This window comes from Tamandua tetradactyla, chromosome 13 (genome assembly GCF_023851605.1).
Source record: "Tamandua tetradactyla isolate mTamTet1 chromosome 13, mTamTet1.pri, whole genome shotgun sequence".
In the NCBI taxonomy this organism is placed as follows: domain Eukaryota; kingdom Metazoa; phylum Chordata; class Mammalia; order Pilosa; family Myrmecophagidae; genus Tamandua; species Tamandua tetradactyla.
This window is the reverse complement of record NC_135339.1, coordinates 78,920,841-78,938,063: the sequence shown is the minus strand read 5'-3', so window position 1 is coordinate 78,938,063 and position 17,223 is coordinate 78,920,841. Positions and strand designations below refer to the sequence as shown.

The 17,223-nt window shown below is 47.2% G+C and overlaps 1 protein-coding gene across 5 annotated transcripts; it reads left to right on the top strand.

Moving 5' to 3' along the window:
* The first annotated feature begins 63 nt into the window (after positions 1-63).
* SPMIP5 (sperm microtubule inner protein 5) lies at positions 64-7,241 on the top strand. Of its 5 annotated transcripts, none has more exons than XM_077126137.1 (7): positions 64-139; positions 238-494; positions 1,802-1,867; positions 4,112-4,330; positions 5,859-6,045; positions 6,660-6,754; positions 6,834-7,241. In XM_077126137.1, the coding sequence occupies exons 3-7, from the start codon at positions 1,813-1,815 to the stop codon at positions 6,977-6,979; spliced, it is 702 nt and encodes a 233-aa protein (XP_076982252.1). In that variant the 5' UTR covers positions 64-139; positions 238-494; positions 1,802-1,812; the 3' UTR covers positions 6,980-7,241. The 5 variants fall into 5 exon arrangements, 4 of the variants coding, with proteins under 4 accessions (XP_076982252.1, XP_076982251.1, XP_076982253.1 ...); XM_077126138.1 differs by having other exon boundaries at positions 78-139; positions 444-494; XM_077126139.1 differs by lacking the exon at positions 238-494 and adding an exon at positions 847-1,109 and having other exon boundaries at positions 121-139.
* Positions 7,242-17,223: the final 9,982 nt, after the last annotated feature.

Below are 17,223 nucleotides of genomic sequence, written 5' to 3'. Positions count from 1 at the left end.
GCGAAGGCGCGGATCCCCCACCCAGCCCCGCCCCCACGCCGGGTGAGCGCACAAAGGCGGAGGGGCGGGGCGGGGGCGGAGCACCCAGCCGGGCTGGGGAGCCCGCAGGGCCGCAGGGCCGGGAGCCAGGCAGGCCCAGGTGAGTTGGGCTGGGCGGGGTCCATGTCACTGCTTTTTACACCGGCTTCATCCTCAAGGTCCCTCCTCTGCACGCTCTCCACTGCCCGCCTCCCCCAGGCAGGTCTTCCGGGGTGTGTCCTGCAACTGCTCAGTCGGCCACCTGCACAGGCGTACCTCCCCCCACCTCTCCGGCCAGCCTCATCCCTTTGGGAAACAGAATCCTCCCCTAGAGTTTTAGAGGTCATCTTCAGACCTCCTTGGATGTGAGAACCTTCAAACGAGTCATTTAACCTGTCCGGGCTCTGTTTTTCACATCTGTCAAGTGGGGACTAGAATAAGAACCACTCCTTATGGGAACCGTGAGTCTGAACAAGGTAATGCAGTTCTCCCTCCACATGGCAAATGCTCCTTGAATGTGGGTGGTCATTTCTATCCTTATATGGAAATGGGGATAATAATAGCACTGCCATGGGGCTGTAGAGAGGATGAAATGACTGGAGGCATGCAAGTTCTTAGAGCACTTATTTGGTAAGCCGATGGTCAGAATCTGGAATAAATGAACAGCGAGCGGGGCGTGGATCGGCACCCCTTTCATGGGCCAGGGATTAGACATGCACTAGACATTGCTCAGTCCTCACTGTTCTCATTGGGTGACACCAAACTGGTTAAAGACTGCCCATCACTACTGACCAAACATTGGCCGCTGCCCTCCCCTGCACCCTTCAGGCTGCTCCTGGCCACCAGGGCTTCACTGGAGATTGATGATCTGGCCTTGGTGGCAGCAACACAAGCCAAATATAGAACCCAGGCCATTTGGAGTCTCACTCGGAAGACGGGACCCACATAAAATGGTGCTTGGATGGACCCACCACCAACCTCTATTCACCCACTGTGGTTCCATGACAGTGTTCTTTGGATTTCCTGATACCCTCAGTCCAGAAGGTCGTCCAATCCAGGGTTTCTCCACCTCAGCATTATTGATATTTGGGGTGAGATATTTATTTGTTGTGGGGGCCTGGCCTGTTCCTTGCAGGGTGTTTAGCAACATCCTTGGCCTCTACTCACCAAATGCCAATAGCAATCCCCTCCCCCCAACCCAGTCCCTGTGTGACTATCAAGTATTTGTAGACATTGCCAAATGTTCCTGGGGAGGGGAGAACCTCCTCTGCCTCCCAGTTGAGAACCACTGCAACCCAATTCCACTTAGATTTAAAAAAAAGGTCTTTGGGGATGAAGATGCCCTGTCTCTCCCCTTCCCTAAGCTTCATGGACCTTTCCTAGGGCCTCCTAGCTCTTGCTCATCTTTATATGCCCAAACCATGTGGGTATGCATGGTTTGTGACCACAGTGTGTGTGTGCAGTTCGCAGTTGTTGGGTGGATGATAAATGAATGATGTTTGGATGATGAATGAGTGGATGGGTGGAAAGCTGGCAGATACGAGGAGGCCCTCAGGGGGAGGGGGACAGCTGGTGGGGAATGATCTGCACACCTGCTGTCTAAGTTAATGTGGAAGGAGAAGTACTCAGGTCATTGGTTTTCTATTTTACTGGAAACCAGTCGGTGCTGCCTCAGTCCAAACCTCTGGCAAGGTCATTCTACTCCCAAGGGCTCTTCTTGCTCATATGCAGAAAATACTTGAGGAGGGACGTTTGATGAGATATTTCTTCCCTTCATTAACAGAGAGCAAAAGTATGGAGTCTTCCAAGACCTTCATGAGAAAAATGCCGATCACCCCAGGCTACAGTGGTAAGTAGTGACGTGTCCTGCAGAATTACCTGGTACCCAGGAGGCTCTCAGTTAGTGCCCGTTGAATAGAATTTGGGCAAGTTGCTCTGAGGATAGAGACACATATAAGTTGACGCTCCATCCTTCACCCCAAGTTGGGCTTTCTTAAATCGGGTACAAGGGCTGTTCTCATGGTCCCATTCCTCCCTGTGTACCCTAAAGGGAGGGTGACCTACCATCCTGGTTTGCCCAGGACCATCTTGGCTTTAGCATGGAAAGTCCTGCATCATGGGAAATGTACCACCTTTGGAAAACCAGGTCATCTGGTCACTCTACCTGAAGGCTCCTTCTCCCCAGGCTTCTGAGTTGCAAAGGAGCAAGCCATATCTCAGTAAGTGACAAGCCTAGTGGTCCTCAGAGACCCTCTGTTGTCACATACAGCTATTTGGGGGGGGGGGGGGGGCTGTGGCTAGTGCATGATAAATATCCTGAGCGTGCCCAGCCTCTCTTGATTATCCTACTGGCCAGTCAAGTACAGATTTTGGGTTTTGACAAACTGGGGTTCAGATCTGCTTGGTTACTTCTCTATGCCTCACCTCTTTTTCTGTAAGAAAGAGTGTATAAGTTTCCTAGGGCTAACAAATTACAAATTTGTTGTGGTAACAAATTACCACAAATTGGATGATTTAAATAACAGAAATTTATTCGCTCACAGTTCTAGAGGCCAGAAGCCTGAAGTCAAGGTGTCAACAGGACTGGTCCCTTTGGGGGGCTCTGAGGGAGAACTGTCCCATGCCTCTCTCCTAGCTCCTGGTGGCTGCTGGCCATCCTTCACATCCCTTGGTCTGTGGCAGCTTCACTCCACTCTCAGCCTCTGTCTTCACATGTATCTTCTCTTGTCTCCTGTCTATGTGTCTCAAGTCTCCCTCTCCGTTCTAAGGAAATAGTTATTGAATTTACGGTCTGCCCCAAATCCAGAATGATCTTATTTTGAGAGTCTTAATTACATCTGCAAAGACCCTATTTCCAAATAACATCACATATACAGGTACTAGGGTTAAAACCCGGACATATCTTTGGGGGGACATAATTCAACCCACTACATGGGGAAATGATAGAATCTTCAGAGGATTATCATAAGGTCTAAAGATGCCAGTTTATGTAACCTATCTAAAATGCCCCAACCCTTAGCAAGACTCAATAATAAAGGTAGCTTGATTCCTCCATGTGTGTGCACATACAGAATTATGTAAAATCTGTAGGCAGAGCAAAGAAGGCCCTGATGGTGGAAAAACCTGGGTTTCAGTGGTCTCACCCCATGACATTAGAGGATCTTTTAATTGCCCAAGGGTAAGGGAGACTGGATAGTGTATGGAGAACTTCCAAAATCATCAAGATCAGCCCAGCAATTTGACTCTTCTAGGGGCTTATTGCAGGGCACAGGGTGTGGGGAGAAAGGTGACTGCATTCAGCCAAGAAGCCAGGTTTTCTTCACCTAAAGGCAAAGGCAAAAATATTGGACTCCCGTAGTGAGAGATTATTATTATTATTTTGCAGTTTGAAACCAATTCCTTAACCAGTTTTTCCTAATCTGTTCTTTTTTTTTAAAAAAATGGTTTTATTGTGACAGTATTTCAGTACTCGGGATTCGGGATTCAGCATCCAGTGTAAATAAAGTGTTGTGTTTTACCCATACTAATTGTAATGATTATATGTTATTTTGTGGGAAATGGTGAAAAATTGTTCTTGGGGTGGGTCTCGCAGATAATGAATTTACCTGTTTGTATAATAGGTCTCTGCTTTTAATAAGCCTGCAATTTCCCGTTGGTCCGACAAGAAAGATCCCGAATTGCATTTAGGAAGTGTCAAGGCAAATAAGCCTTCTCTATAAAAAGATGCATAATTTCAATTACTCCTCAGACTATCATTTTGGCCCATTAAATGCTTTCCCCATTTGCCATTCAGGCTGACATCAGGGACTTTGCTATCAAAGACTATTAGTGCCATCGCCACTGTGGAAATGGGCCTCCCCCCCAGCACCCCCCCACCCCAGCTCCAAGGTCATTTTTTGGGGGGGGCTTGGGAGGGCTCAGCCACAGTGGAAACAACAGGACCGCTTGTACGATTGGCCTTTGGAAAAGTGCAGCGATGCTGGCCCAGGAAGAAGTGACAAGCGGTGGGCCAACATTCTGGGGCATTTAGGCAGGGTGTGGTTCCTTGCTGGCCCCCCTTACTTAAGGGCTCTGATCACATCGGCTCTTGCAGGGTTTGTGCCGTACCTCAGCTGCCAGGGATCCTCCAGTGAGGACGACATGTTCAGCTGTCTGAAAACCTTCCAGGAGAACACGCAGCGATATAAAGACCAGCTGGAGGAACTTCGCTGCTCAGTGGCTTCGGCCCCGAAGCTGAAGCCCATCTGTTCCCAGGAGACAGTGCTGCGGACACTGCACCAGTACTACAAGCAGAACCACCCCATGAGTCTGGGTACTGACGCCCCTGGAAGCAGCCCCCCTTTCCCCCATGGTCCCAAGTGCAGGTCATGGCAGGCCAGCGGAGCTGCCACAGAGAGAGAGAGCACCAAATCCAGCACAGTTCCAAATCCCCCGAAGTCTGCAAAATGTAAAGGCTCAGTGGTAGGGTGCTCACCTACCATGCAGGAGATCCGGGTTCAGTTCCTGGCCCATGCACCTTCCCCAAAAGGGAGAAGCACCGTTTCTTAAAATCAGATGGAAAGGTCTCCAGGGGAGAAGGACACATGAGGAGTGTTTCCCAGAGATGAGGGTTCTGGGCTGGGACCCAAGAGCCCCTGGGCAGGGCGTAACAAGTTTTTGGGCATCGGCTTCCATATCAGTAGTTTCCATTTTTTAGTTGCTTTCTCTGTTCTGGGCACCATTATTTCATTCATCACCCAGAACAAACCTATGACATCAGTAGTTATTCCCATTCTACAGCTCCTCCACACAGCATCTCTTGCTGTGCGGGAAGGGATCTGACACTGATTAACAACCGCAATAACCACAACAGGTGATGATGATATGATTGTATAATGTTGACAATCAGAAAGCAACCACCTAATGGCCTGACCTGGATGATTTATAAGGTCTAAAAGCCTGTAGGAAAAGTAATGGACAGTTTTGTTTGAAATAGAAATTTTTAAGAACACATAACGCACATGTTTCCTGTGCCTTAAAATTTTCCAAGCTATTAAAAAAGACATTGGCCCAAGGGTTTGCGATTTAATCCAGCCCTGGGCCTACTTGCTGTGTGACTTAAGGCAGGTTGCATCCTCTCTCTGGGCTCCAGTTTTTCAGCTGAGGCAGGGAGGGATAGACTAAATCCTAGATGTCCCTTGGGTTCTTTCCACCTCTGGCGCCCTGGGACTCATGACCTGATTTGATACTTATAGCAATTGGAGGAGACAGATTGGACGATCATTGTTCATCTCACCAGTGTGAAACTGAGGCTCAGAATAGGGAAGTGACTTGCCTGAGGTCATGCAGTCAGCCAGATTCAGTCATGGCCCAAAGTCAGCTTCCCAAAGGTGAATCTGGTGTGCTGTCTCCTAACCCAGAAGCTTCTCTTGATTCCCTTCTGTGAACAGTCGCAGACCAATGGTGGAAGCTTTTTCATTAGTCTGAGAAAGAAGCGGCATCTGATTAGGAGCAAGAACTTGGGAATCAGAGAGACCTTCCTTGGATCCTTGATCTACCACTTCCTGGCAGTGTGACCTTGGCCCTCTCTCGTGTCTTCTTTACGGTTTCATTCCCCTCCTCCAGGAAGCAGTGTAGCAGTGGTCCCGGCCTCTCACAGTTTGCAGGAGAATGAAATGAGATTCTATATACAAGCCCCTTCCAAGGTGGCTGGGATGGAGAATCAACCAGTGGTAGCTGCCCTTAGTATACCTGCAGGAGTGGGGGTTCACCATGGGCTAACTGTTGGGGTGCCAGCTAACTTGGGGGTGCTACCCACTGTGTAGCTGCACAAAGCCCTTAACCATGATGTCTCTTCACAGAATCCAAATACATAAAGAAACCTCTTGAGGAGCCCCCCATCCCTGGCTGGGCGGGCTACCTGCCAAGGGCCAGGGTCACTGAGCTTGGCTGTGCCACGCGGTACACTGTTATGGCCAGAAACTGCTACAGGGACTTCCTGGACATTGTGGAGCAGAGTAAGAGGGCACACCTAAAGCCGTATGAGGAGTAAGTCTGTATCAGGTCCTACCCAGAGGTAACAAGAACAAGAGAGATGAGCAGCACATGGGCTAGGGGTTTACCAGGTACCTCGATCCCAGTGCTTGGATGGACTGTTTTTGTGTCTGATTTGTTTCATGGAAGGGGCTTTGTTTGCAATTGCAGTACTTGCCAATAGGCAGCCACCTTCACTCCCCACCTATGCCCCAGCATTCCCCAGCAGCCCGCCCTGTGGTCTTGGCTGATCCACAGGGAGGAGCTGGGAGTCAAAAACAGCAATCAGACCAGCAGGGCTTGGGATTTAGTCCAGCTCTGAAACTGCTTGCTGTATGACATAAGGCAGGCCAGTTCCTCTCTCTGGGCTCCAGATTTTTCTTCCAGGGCAGGGCAGGATGGGCTGGAGGCTCCCTAGAGTACTAGGGGAGGGAAATGGCAGGGAACACCAGGATGTTGGCTCTCATGGCCTCAGTTTTCTCTTTTGTAAAATGGGGATGATTATCCTTATCTTTCAGACAGTTGTAAGGATTGGAAATAGACGGTGCTGACATGGCACCTGCATAGTTTATATTTCTTTTTATTATTGAAACAAAGGAGTAATACTGTGACTTTTGTTCTTGCTTTAGAATATATGGCATTAGCTCCACACAACCTCCTCCTCCTCCCAGAATTTTACAGCACGATGGGCTTCTGCCAAAGTATCCAGATTTCTCCATTCCAGGCAAGGAAGGACTCTCTTTTCCTCTTACCATTTTCTGCTTAGCTGGGCCTGCACCTCATGCAGATGGTTTCTCTTCCAGATGGAAGCTGTCCTACCCTTGAAAGACCCCTGAGAGAAGATTCCAGACCTCCACTGACGTGTGGCTTTGCCCAGAAGCCAAATGTATCGTGCAGTGGAAAGGTTTATCTGGAACCACTCTCCTCAGCCAAGTATACAGAAGGCTAGAAGCGTTGAGGCTTCCGAAGCATGAGGAGCCCTAAGGAGAGCTCAGGGGCCTGCTGCTCTACATCAGGATGGGCCCTCCACCCGCACCCCTCGGGTGACCGGGAGGTTTCATAGCTGAAGAATCCTTCTAATTACTGCCTGCACCCTGAGCAGTTGGCAATGAATGGGCATGTCATTAATGACGAAGACCATAGCAAGAAGGTTCATGATGCAAATTAATTTAGACCTTTCATTGTGGTCGGAATAAAAAGGATGCTTCTCACACATTACAGGTCTATGCAGGGTATTTTTTTGCAGGCTATGTTGACCTTGAGGAAAGTCAGGGCGGGGCCCAACTCTTCTTACTCAGGGGAAGAACCTGGTCTGGCCAGACCTGGCTCTCCTCTAAAGCCCTAGCCCCGCCCCCTGACTGCGTCACTCCCGTCAATCATCTTGGGGCGTGGCTTGCGGGTCCCCGACATTGGTACAGAGCCCCCACCCCTCCCCCTCCCCAACTCCAACCTTCTTTTTTCAGAATTTCGGTTCCCAAACAGCCCAGCTGACAGACACCAGCTAACGTCCTCTTGGCACTGGCAGGCACCCTCTCTGACTCAACTGTCAGCTCCCAGCGTGCAGAAGTCAATAGCAGCTTCTCGGAACCATGAGACCCAACACATCAAAACGCTCAAAAATAAGCAGAGCCAAAATCTTCAGCAAGCTACTTCTGGGAGTTTTTCCCAAGGCAGGAATTATTACCCGGTTCTCAGGACCTCCGCGTTTCCGTGGATAGAAGTCAGGCGGTTTGAGAACTTAGATTCTTTGGTGAGAAGAAGTTGCATCTTTCTTTTCAATCAACTCCAGGAGAAATTTAATATTTCTTCCATCGTGAATGTAGGCAAAAAACCACAGCAGTACCTGTCACGTTATCAAATAGAAATCACAGATCTTTCCATAACATAGGACATTTGTTCCAAGTAGCTTGAAATAATGCTAATGCCATCACTCCTTTGTAATTATAGTAGTAGCAAGATAGAGAACTACAGCTATTCTCAAACTGTTCTTTTTGATATTTTGATAAAATAATTCAGTATAATTTGTTTCCTTTGCAATGTCATGTATTTTATTTTATACTTTTGAAAACATTATTCTGAGAAGAGGTCCATAGGTTGCATCAGACAGCCAGAAGGTCCCTGGCAAAGAAATAATTAAGCATACTCATCTAAGGAAACCATCAGGGATGTAGGTAAAGGGTCATTATTACACAAAACAAAACAAAACAAAAACACAAACCCCAAGGAACATGGGTGCAAAACTTCAGGCCATCCCACTATTTAAAGATGATGTAATAGAAGAATACCATTTTCGGAAAAATATTCAGAATCCAGGACGTCAAAAAAGCAGGTTATAAAACTGTACTATAGCAGCCAATCCGTATGTGCACACAAACACACACACAGTAATCCTGTTTTTTTATTTGAAGAAAAGGGTAGAGGGAGCTAAGAGTGGTTATCAGATGTGATTTTTAACTTATCTGTGCTTTTTTTCCAGTTTTCCACAGCCAACAGGTATTGCTTGCATAATGAGGAAATATATTGAATCAATTACAATATATTTTAATATTTTAGGGAGATAATATCTTTAAAGAAAAAAGCCACATTGTGATAGAAGGCAGTTGATATTCTTTTCTTAGGCTAGGGAGAAGCTTCGGGAGTAATCTGAATTTTTTCTGGCGTTTTTGAGACACTGGACAAATAATCCCACCCCCAGATAGGGCACTAGGAGATAAGACAGGCCTGTCACCTGCCAAGGTGCAGTGGCCCAGCCTTTAGCAGCTCCACCAGCCCTTTGGGATGAGTGACACGGAAGACACTCTGCCTGGTCCCCTCTCCCCAACCTGTGGGGGTTGCCGGTGACTGCTCTGGGCTGAAGAGCTCTTTGCCAGGGAATTAACCGCGGTGCCACCAGTGAAGTCACTCCTTGCGGATGGCCTCATTTTGCTCTTTTCCGCGGGATCATATTGTGCATCAATATTTAAGTCATTGATTCATTCATTCTGTACCAAACTTTGAAATACAGTTCATGCTTTAAAACTACAACAATTCACTAACAGAGGTAACGAAAGGGAACGTAAGCAATTAGAAATTCTTTAACATTATCTAATTCTTCTGCAACTTTGTGATTAAGCTCACCAAGTTCAACATGCAGATCTGGAGAAATCCTTCTGTTGAAGCAGTTCCGCATCGCAATTCTTTCCCTTAATACTTATCTTTTCCGTTTCCCCCTAGCCTATAATTTCTGGGGCATCGTTTGTCGGGGATAGGGGAGGAAGAGGCCAAGAAGTGGTTTTAATGTGTGGCAAATTATCATTATTAGCACGAGCTGCATCCGTAATGAGCTCATTCTTGCCACTAAAAAACAATTACCTGATAGGACAAAACTCCCCGGGTCTGGAAATGCTGAAGACAGCAGGGATATGATTTGTACGCTGTCTGGTGGCCTGGCGACTGGAATTTCCATCGGGATGGTCTGAGCTCTGCAGCAATGGAAGTGCTTCTTTGGGGGATCACTTCCTTCGCGTTCTGGGTGAGAAAGCGGTCCCCTGGAGGCCGGGCGTCGGGACACGGGGGCCCAGTTCTCACTTCTGTCCCTTGCCCGGGCAGCCCACGGAGGAGCCAGCAGCCCAGCTCCAGACAGGACAGCGCCCGGCTGTAAGGGCTCCTTCGGTGCCCTGGAGCACGTGGGCAGGAGCCGGGCTCCCTGAGCTCAGCCTGGGGACCGCTTGCTGTTTGCAGGCTGTCTGCCACTGGGGGCTGTGTTTAACCCCTCTGAGCCTCCCAATCCGATCTGTAAAATAAGGATAACAACAGGGACTCCCCTGTAAGGGGGTGTGAGAATGAAGAGGGGATTAGTCAGGCTAAATCTGGCCCATTGGCTGAAACTGCTCAGTGAATATTGCGAATTATAATTAATTATCAGTATTAATTACTTGGGCGGACCCGGACCTGGGACCTGGGAGAAGCTCCAGGAGCTGACCTGTGGTGGGGCTGACACTTCTGAGACCACACAGTGAGTGACTGCCAGAACACGGTTTGGAGCCCAGGACTCCTGGGCCCTCACCAGGTGAGCGCTCTATTCACCACTGCACTTTCCTTCCTGGGATTCCACCCTGTGAGGCAGAACCGGCATCAATAGCCAATGTTAAAAACAACAGGAGTGGCTCGTGAGGATAGAAGGCTTGCTTCTATAATAACATATTTACAATAGCTTATTTAATTAGTATAATCATTTCCCCATTTTATGGATGGAGAAGCTGAGGCACACAGAGGTGGAGTCATTTGCTCAGTGTCACAGAGGCAAACAGGTGGCAGAGCCAGGATTTGAACCCAGGCACTCTGGTACCAGAATCTGTGTATTTAACCATCATGCCACACCCCTGTGTCCTACAAGGCTCCTCTGTGGCCATTGTCACAGTAACATGAACTCCTACTAAATAAGTCAGGTTTCAACATTAATTTGGCTCAGAAAGAAAACAAGCAAAACCCTAATAAGCACGATGGCCGCAGTGTAATGGGGTGAGAGTTGTGGAGAGCTGGGCTCTGGGGCCCCTCACACCTGTTTCTGCCACATAACTGCTGAGCAAAAGAATTACCAGCTCCAAGCTTCAGTTTTATCATGTGGATAGTATTAACTTCTTTACGAGGTTATCTGGGAGAATTAAATGAGATAATGCACACAAAGGATCTAGCACAGTATTTTGCAGGCATCCAACTCATAGTTGGATGTTTCCAGTTTGAACACAACTGAAAGCCCTGGAGAGGAACTGTATTAGTTTATTAAAGCTGCCAGAATGGCTTTTAAAAATGGAATTTAATAAGTTGCAAGTTAAAATCCTAAGTCTGTGAAAATATCCAAATTAAGGTGCCTTGCAAGAGGTTACCTCCACTACGAGAACACCTCCTCCATCTGGGAAGGCATGTGGCTGGTATCCACTGGTCCTTGTTCCTCGTTCATTGCTTTCACGTCTGATGCCAGTATTTTCCTCTCGAAGCATCTGTGAGCCTTCACTCAGTTCCTCCAGGACACAACTCTGGGTTCTGGCTTGCTTAGCATCTCATGGGAAGGCAGGAGGCGACGTCTGCTGGACTCTGCATCAAGGCATCTGCTCTCTCTGTCGGCACTCCATACATCTCCAAACATCTGTGTCTCTGTCAGCTCTAAAGCAGTTGTTCTCCAAGCATCTGCATCTGCTCGCTCTTCACAATGTTTCTCCTTTTAAAGGCTTCTGGTAAACTACTACCACCTTGAATGGGTGGAGTCATACCTCCATATAATCAAAAGGTCACAGCCACAATTAGACATGTTACATCTTTGTGGAGATAAGCCAATGAAAAATTTCCACCCTACAATATTGATTTAGGATTAAATCAATCCCCCCACAAGATTGGATCAGATTAAAACATGACTTTTCTGGAGTACATAGTAGGCACAGCAAAGAAGAAATTAAAATAAAACAAAAGTTTCAAAGTTCAATTAAAGATAAAGACTGGACACATTAGAAAAGAGCAAAAATAATTAAATTAAAAAAAGATAAAAAGTTCAATTAGGGTGAAGACTGGGTGTACTAGAAAGGAACCAAAAAATAACAAATAAAAAGCAAAAGTTAAAGAGTTCAACCAAGAATAGAGACTGGATGCCGTCAACTTCCTGCTCTGTTCTTAGACTTGATTCAATCAGGCCCTTGTCTCACCCCAAGGTTTTCAGGAGGTGGAACTCTTTTTTCCAGAGTTTCAAGAGCTAGAGTGTTGGTTCCTCCTTTCCCAGAAGGCCTCTGCGTTCCTTGAACAAATTACCTCCTCCATAATGAGAGAAGTTTTTGTTGGCGTCTGCCCCCCCCGGGGAGCACTCCATAAGCACGAACTTTTATTAGGTGAACCGACCTGTGCAGGCAGAGCCCCCGTCCCACCTCTCCTAGGCAGCTGGCCTCTTCCTTTCAGCTGATAGGAATGGACACTGAGAGAAAGTGGGGTACACCACCCTCTGAGCCTACAGAATTCAGACTTCCAAAAGGAACATGGTACCCCCCAAAACTGGCCCCCCAAATGAGACCATATTTCCCCAACAAAAGCCCATGTCCATGCTTGGACCCAAGGTGAATTTCTCTACGATGCCCAAAGACTCAGAGTATTTCCCTAACCAACCTGGGGCACCGTCAGGAAGGGGCAACTGGTCTTTGTGGTTCAGGGGAGCCTGGCACCCAGCCTCAAGTTCCTTCAGGCACTGGTCCTGATGGATACCTGTCCTGAGGGTCACACAGAGGCAGCTCTCCCTAGGCTCCCCCTCCTGGCTTCTCTCCTGGCCCCCGCCTTCCCCAGCCCTACACTTGGGCCCCAGGACTGGGCATCCATCACAGCCGGTCACAGAGCCCTTGTCTGATGCAGGTTTTCCTGAAAACTGTTCCATTTGCTTCCACTCAATTTCTGTGAATGTTTAAAATATTTCTCAACCTATTTGTCTCAGGGTATCTCTGATGTAATTTTTTTTGTGTGTGGGCAGGCACCGGGAATCGAACCTGGGTCTCTGGCATGGCAGGTGAGCACTCTACCTGCTGAGCCATCATGGCCTGCCCCCCCCGCTTTTTTCCCATGTAATTTTATAATAGTTCTTGTATGCATTTATCACATCTGCAGCTTTGTGAAAGCTGGGGTTGTTTCGTTTTCTTTTGTTGTATTTTTTTCCCCATCTTGTTTGTTTATGAATACTTTGGGGGCCTTTTAGCTTGTATGCCTAAAACACCCTTCTATCAGATTTATTGTCATAAATGCAGCATTGGATTCGAGCACTCAGCCTCCTGCTTGGAATTCCCCAACTCCTATTAAAGGACAGAAGTTACTAAGATCCTTCTATTAAACCAGGGGCTGAGAACATTTTTCTGAAAGGAACCAGGTAGTAAACATTTTAGGCTTTGTGGGCCATGTGGTCTCTATCACAACTCGTCAACTCTGCTGTTTTTAGCAGGAAACACTATAAACACTATGTCACCGAATGCATGTGTCCGTTTCCTCTAAACCTTAAGGACACAAATTTAAATTTCATACAAGTTTCATGTGTCATGAGATCTTCTTCTTTTACTCTCTTTCAACCTGTTTAAAAATGTAAAAACCATGGTGGCTCAGCAGGCAGACTTCTCACCTGCCGTACCGGAGACACGGGTTCGATTCCTGATGCCTGCCCAGGCAAAAACCAAAAAAAAGTAAAAGCCATTTTTAGCTTAAGGGCAGTACAAAAATAGGTGTCCTGCAGGTCCTGGTTTACAGACCTTGTATTCAACCATAAATTACCCCCAAAGGAATGATAGCAGCCAGGATTTAGCCGTTGAGTGATATATTAAGCAATACTGGCCAAGAAAGCACCCGCCTTAGAGACGCCCTAAAGCAGCTGATAACCTGACCCTGCATTGAGAACGCAGCCCGAACCCTCTCCCCACGGGGAGATGGACAAGCATGAGTGGCGCTCCTAAGAGCTGGGGAGAGCCTGCAATTGCTCAAAAGACAAGACAGAAACAAAGGGCTTGTAGAGGCTTTTCATACCTTGCATTAAAGTGAAAATTTTAGATGAAAGTGGATACATAGAAATTAAGCGTGCAGGCGAGGCTTCCGTTTGTAAGTTGTGTACACTGTAACGATAGCTTTACCAAATGTATTCCCCTGGCTTGAAGATAAAGATGCTTTTTGAGATCTGATTTTGTTGTTTTACAAATTATTTTAGCTTTGTGAATAGCACAAACTCCATTTCTGATCCGCTTCAAACAAAAAAGACCATTAAAGTGTTTAAGATTCAATCAAAGGCTTGAGGTGAGTGGCGCAATATTAAAATAACAGGAAAATCAATTCAAATTTTATTTTGAACACGATTTGTCACAAATAGCATTCTAATAGATAACGCTGATTATATGGTAGCAAATGTAATTTATATATACTGAGCACTATGCCTTTTTCAGAGTTATCATTAAGGAATTTGACACGTATTCAGGAGAATAATAAATGTCAAGTGAAATATATACCAGTTAGATAAAATTGGGGATGCTGAAATGAATGATGCATGCACACTCTATACTTATAGGTAATGATATGCAGTCTAAAGTAGCTTGTGTTTTCAAACAAAAAGTCTTTTTATGTTGTCATTTAAAATAACTCATATTTCTGAAGGTCAGAAATAAATGGTACCATTAGCATTAAAAGCTAGTAAAAGAAAAAAGTAATTTGTTGTTCATTTAACATAACATTTTATGAAATAGCTTTGTAAAGCAGTCATTTTTCTCCCAGGAAGGCTGAGAATACTGGATGCAGATGCCTGATTCCTAACAGAGGTGTTTTTTTTTTTTTTTATTACACTTTTATCATCAGCATCTTGATTTAGTGGGCTCTTTGGGGAGTTATGTGGTTTGTGCTGGGGCAGGCGAATGTGAGGACTAAAGCTGCCTATACCAGTGGTCTTGCTTGGCTCAGCAGGGTGGCTCCCATGTGCTGGGTCTGGTCCTCATCAGCAGCGCCTTTTTGCACAGGGATGACAGTGTAACTCCGGGACGAGGGGTGAGTCTGAAGATGGAGGGTTTGGTGTCACAAGCACAGTGACCCAGAGAAAGAGGAGGCGAGGCTTTTGCTGTGTGTCTTAGGAACAGTGCCAGAAAAACCAAAATTTGAATCCAAAATAAAGAGGACCATTTTAGGAAGAGTCAGCCTCAGAAACCCACCCAGTCCCTTTAACCAGAGACCCCTCCCACCCCCACGTGTCCTGCACTCTCAAAGTGGCCGACGTCCTCAGTGCGGGCACACCGGGAGCCCTCCCAGGCTCTCTCTCCCTGTCGCTTGTCCCCTTTCTCTTAAATTTGGATAACGACTTAAAACTAAGAAAAAATAATAGTGCCAAACATCACTGTAACCACCGCCTGGAATTAGCAAGGATGGTCCTTCTACATATTTTCTTCAGATCCTTTTGTAATGAAAAATAAAAATGATATTACTGATAAAGAAGAGTTCTGAATGAACTTCTAGGTCATTTCGGCATTTTATACCATATACCTGGTATTTTGTGAATAAAAAATACATATAAAGGTAATTTCTGTATCTGATTGAAATACTCTTGACACTTGCTTTCCACCCCCCCATTATTTTTAATTGCTACAGTTACACTGTTGGTCATCTGGTCCTTGCTTTAATCTGTATTCTCCTGACTGCTTAGTGAGGTTGAACTTCAAACATATTTACTTTTTATTCAGGTTTCTTCTTGTGGACTCTCTGCTCATATTCTTTGTCCATTTTTCTACTGGGTTGTCCTTTAACTTTTGAATTCTGAATAGTGGTCCTCTGTCTGCTGTGTCCATTTCTAACACGTTCTCTGCAGCTGTGGCCTATCTCTTCTTTCTGCCTCTGGAATCTCTGCTGCTCTTAAAGGATAACTCACCTCTGCCAGCCCTTCCTGCTTCCTTTTCTGACTGTTTATTATGCGCCAGCTACCGTATGAAGTGCTTTGCATGTTTTCTTCTTTAGCCCAGTTCGCAGTGTTTTAATTGCTCCCCCCATTTGCAGGTGAAGGAGGGATTCCCGCCCTAGGGTTATGGGGAGGGCCCAACGCAGGACATCTGACACCGGACAGGTGGGATGGACAGTAGTTTACTAGCCACATAGACTCACAGTTGGGGACGGGGGGGTGGGGGGGGGCGGAGACAGACACCACACTCCATGCAGGGCCCCCCAAGGGTCGCACTCAGGACACAGGGTGAACCCCCAGGGCTGGGGAAGGCAGGCTTTGTAGTATCAAAAGGTTGATACCCCACCCCCGGTTCCTTTGTCCCCTAGTTCCTGTGGAAGGATGGGGCTTGTTTGAATAATTCCGTGGGCTGGCAGGGAACCAAGACCCGCTTTTCAGGGCTAAGGAGAAGCTGAGTCCGGTCTCCTTGCAAAGGAGAGGACCTTATCTGTGGGAGGGGCGTCCCTAGGGGAGCTGACAGGCCATCTGAGGCTGTCCTGATTTCACCAGCTATCAAGGCAGCACCTAATATTTGGACCTTGACTTCAGTCCTTACACCACACATAGGGAGAAAGAGACAAAGCTGGATTCTAACCCAGCTCAGCCTTACTCCAGAGGCTGAATGTACAACCCCCACAGCATTCTATGTGAATTGGTGCGCGTAAAGATTAGAGAGAGTCATTGCAAACTTTTGGAGGGAAATATGTATGCAATAATTTTCAACTTTGGCTGAACATCCCCTGGGAGCTGTATAAAATACTGGTGCCAGGCCTGATCCCAGAAATTGATGGGTCGCTCTGTGGGGCCTGGTGTAAGTACTGGAATGACACTCATGATCTTGAATCCCCAAAACATTGTAAACATGCTGAGCACAGTTAGAATGGGAATAGATGGGAAAAAAACATGTTACTGAAACGTGATGACATTCGTGCAAGGGTGTAATATGGCCTCACCTGACACCTGCCTGAGGACACTCCCTGCCCTGTGGGTTATAGTTTTATTGAGCTCTGGAAGGTCAGAGGGTCTCAGACCAGGACCTATTTGGCTGTACTGGGTGAAGATTTTGAATGCTGTGTAGGGCTGTAAGAAAAAGAATTTGGAGAATACAAAGGAAAGGAAAGGGAAAAGGGGGGATGAAACAAAAATCCCAGGGTGTTGAACTGCACTAGCTCATTTCCACCAGGAATAGAGGCTTCTGTGTGCAAGCAAGGGAGCGCTCCTTGGGCCAGCTGCCTCCCATTCTCTGGAGCTCAGCGGATGAATCAGGGTCCTAGGAACTGCATAGTGAACACCCCCACGCCGGCTCAGCACGCACACCCTACCCCCCCCACCTCCGATGCCGAAAGTGGCACCAGCCCATTTATTCACCTGGGGCCCCACAAAGGAGCGGGCACATTTGTGGGTAGCAAGTGTGAGGCCATGTGTGGGCGGAGACCATTGGAAACTGCTGTTCTGGGGGAGACCGATTCCAACCCCCCCCAAGGTCCTCGCACAGCCTTAGGCCCATCATTGGCCTTGAAAGAAGACGGCAGAGCAGCAGTACCTGGCTCAAGAAGGAAAGCCAGAAACCTGAGCCTCACGGGTCCCACTGGCCCTGACCTTGTGAGGGCAGGCATATAGGTCTGGCTGGGCAGCCCCTGGGGTTACAGGCACCTGCAGAACTACCAGGGGGCGAGCTGGAGCACTGGCTGACCAGGTGAGCTACTGAGACCTGTTCCAGGCCTTCCAGCTTTCGGTTT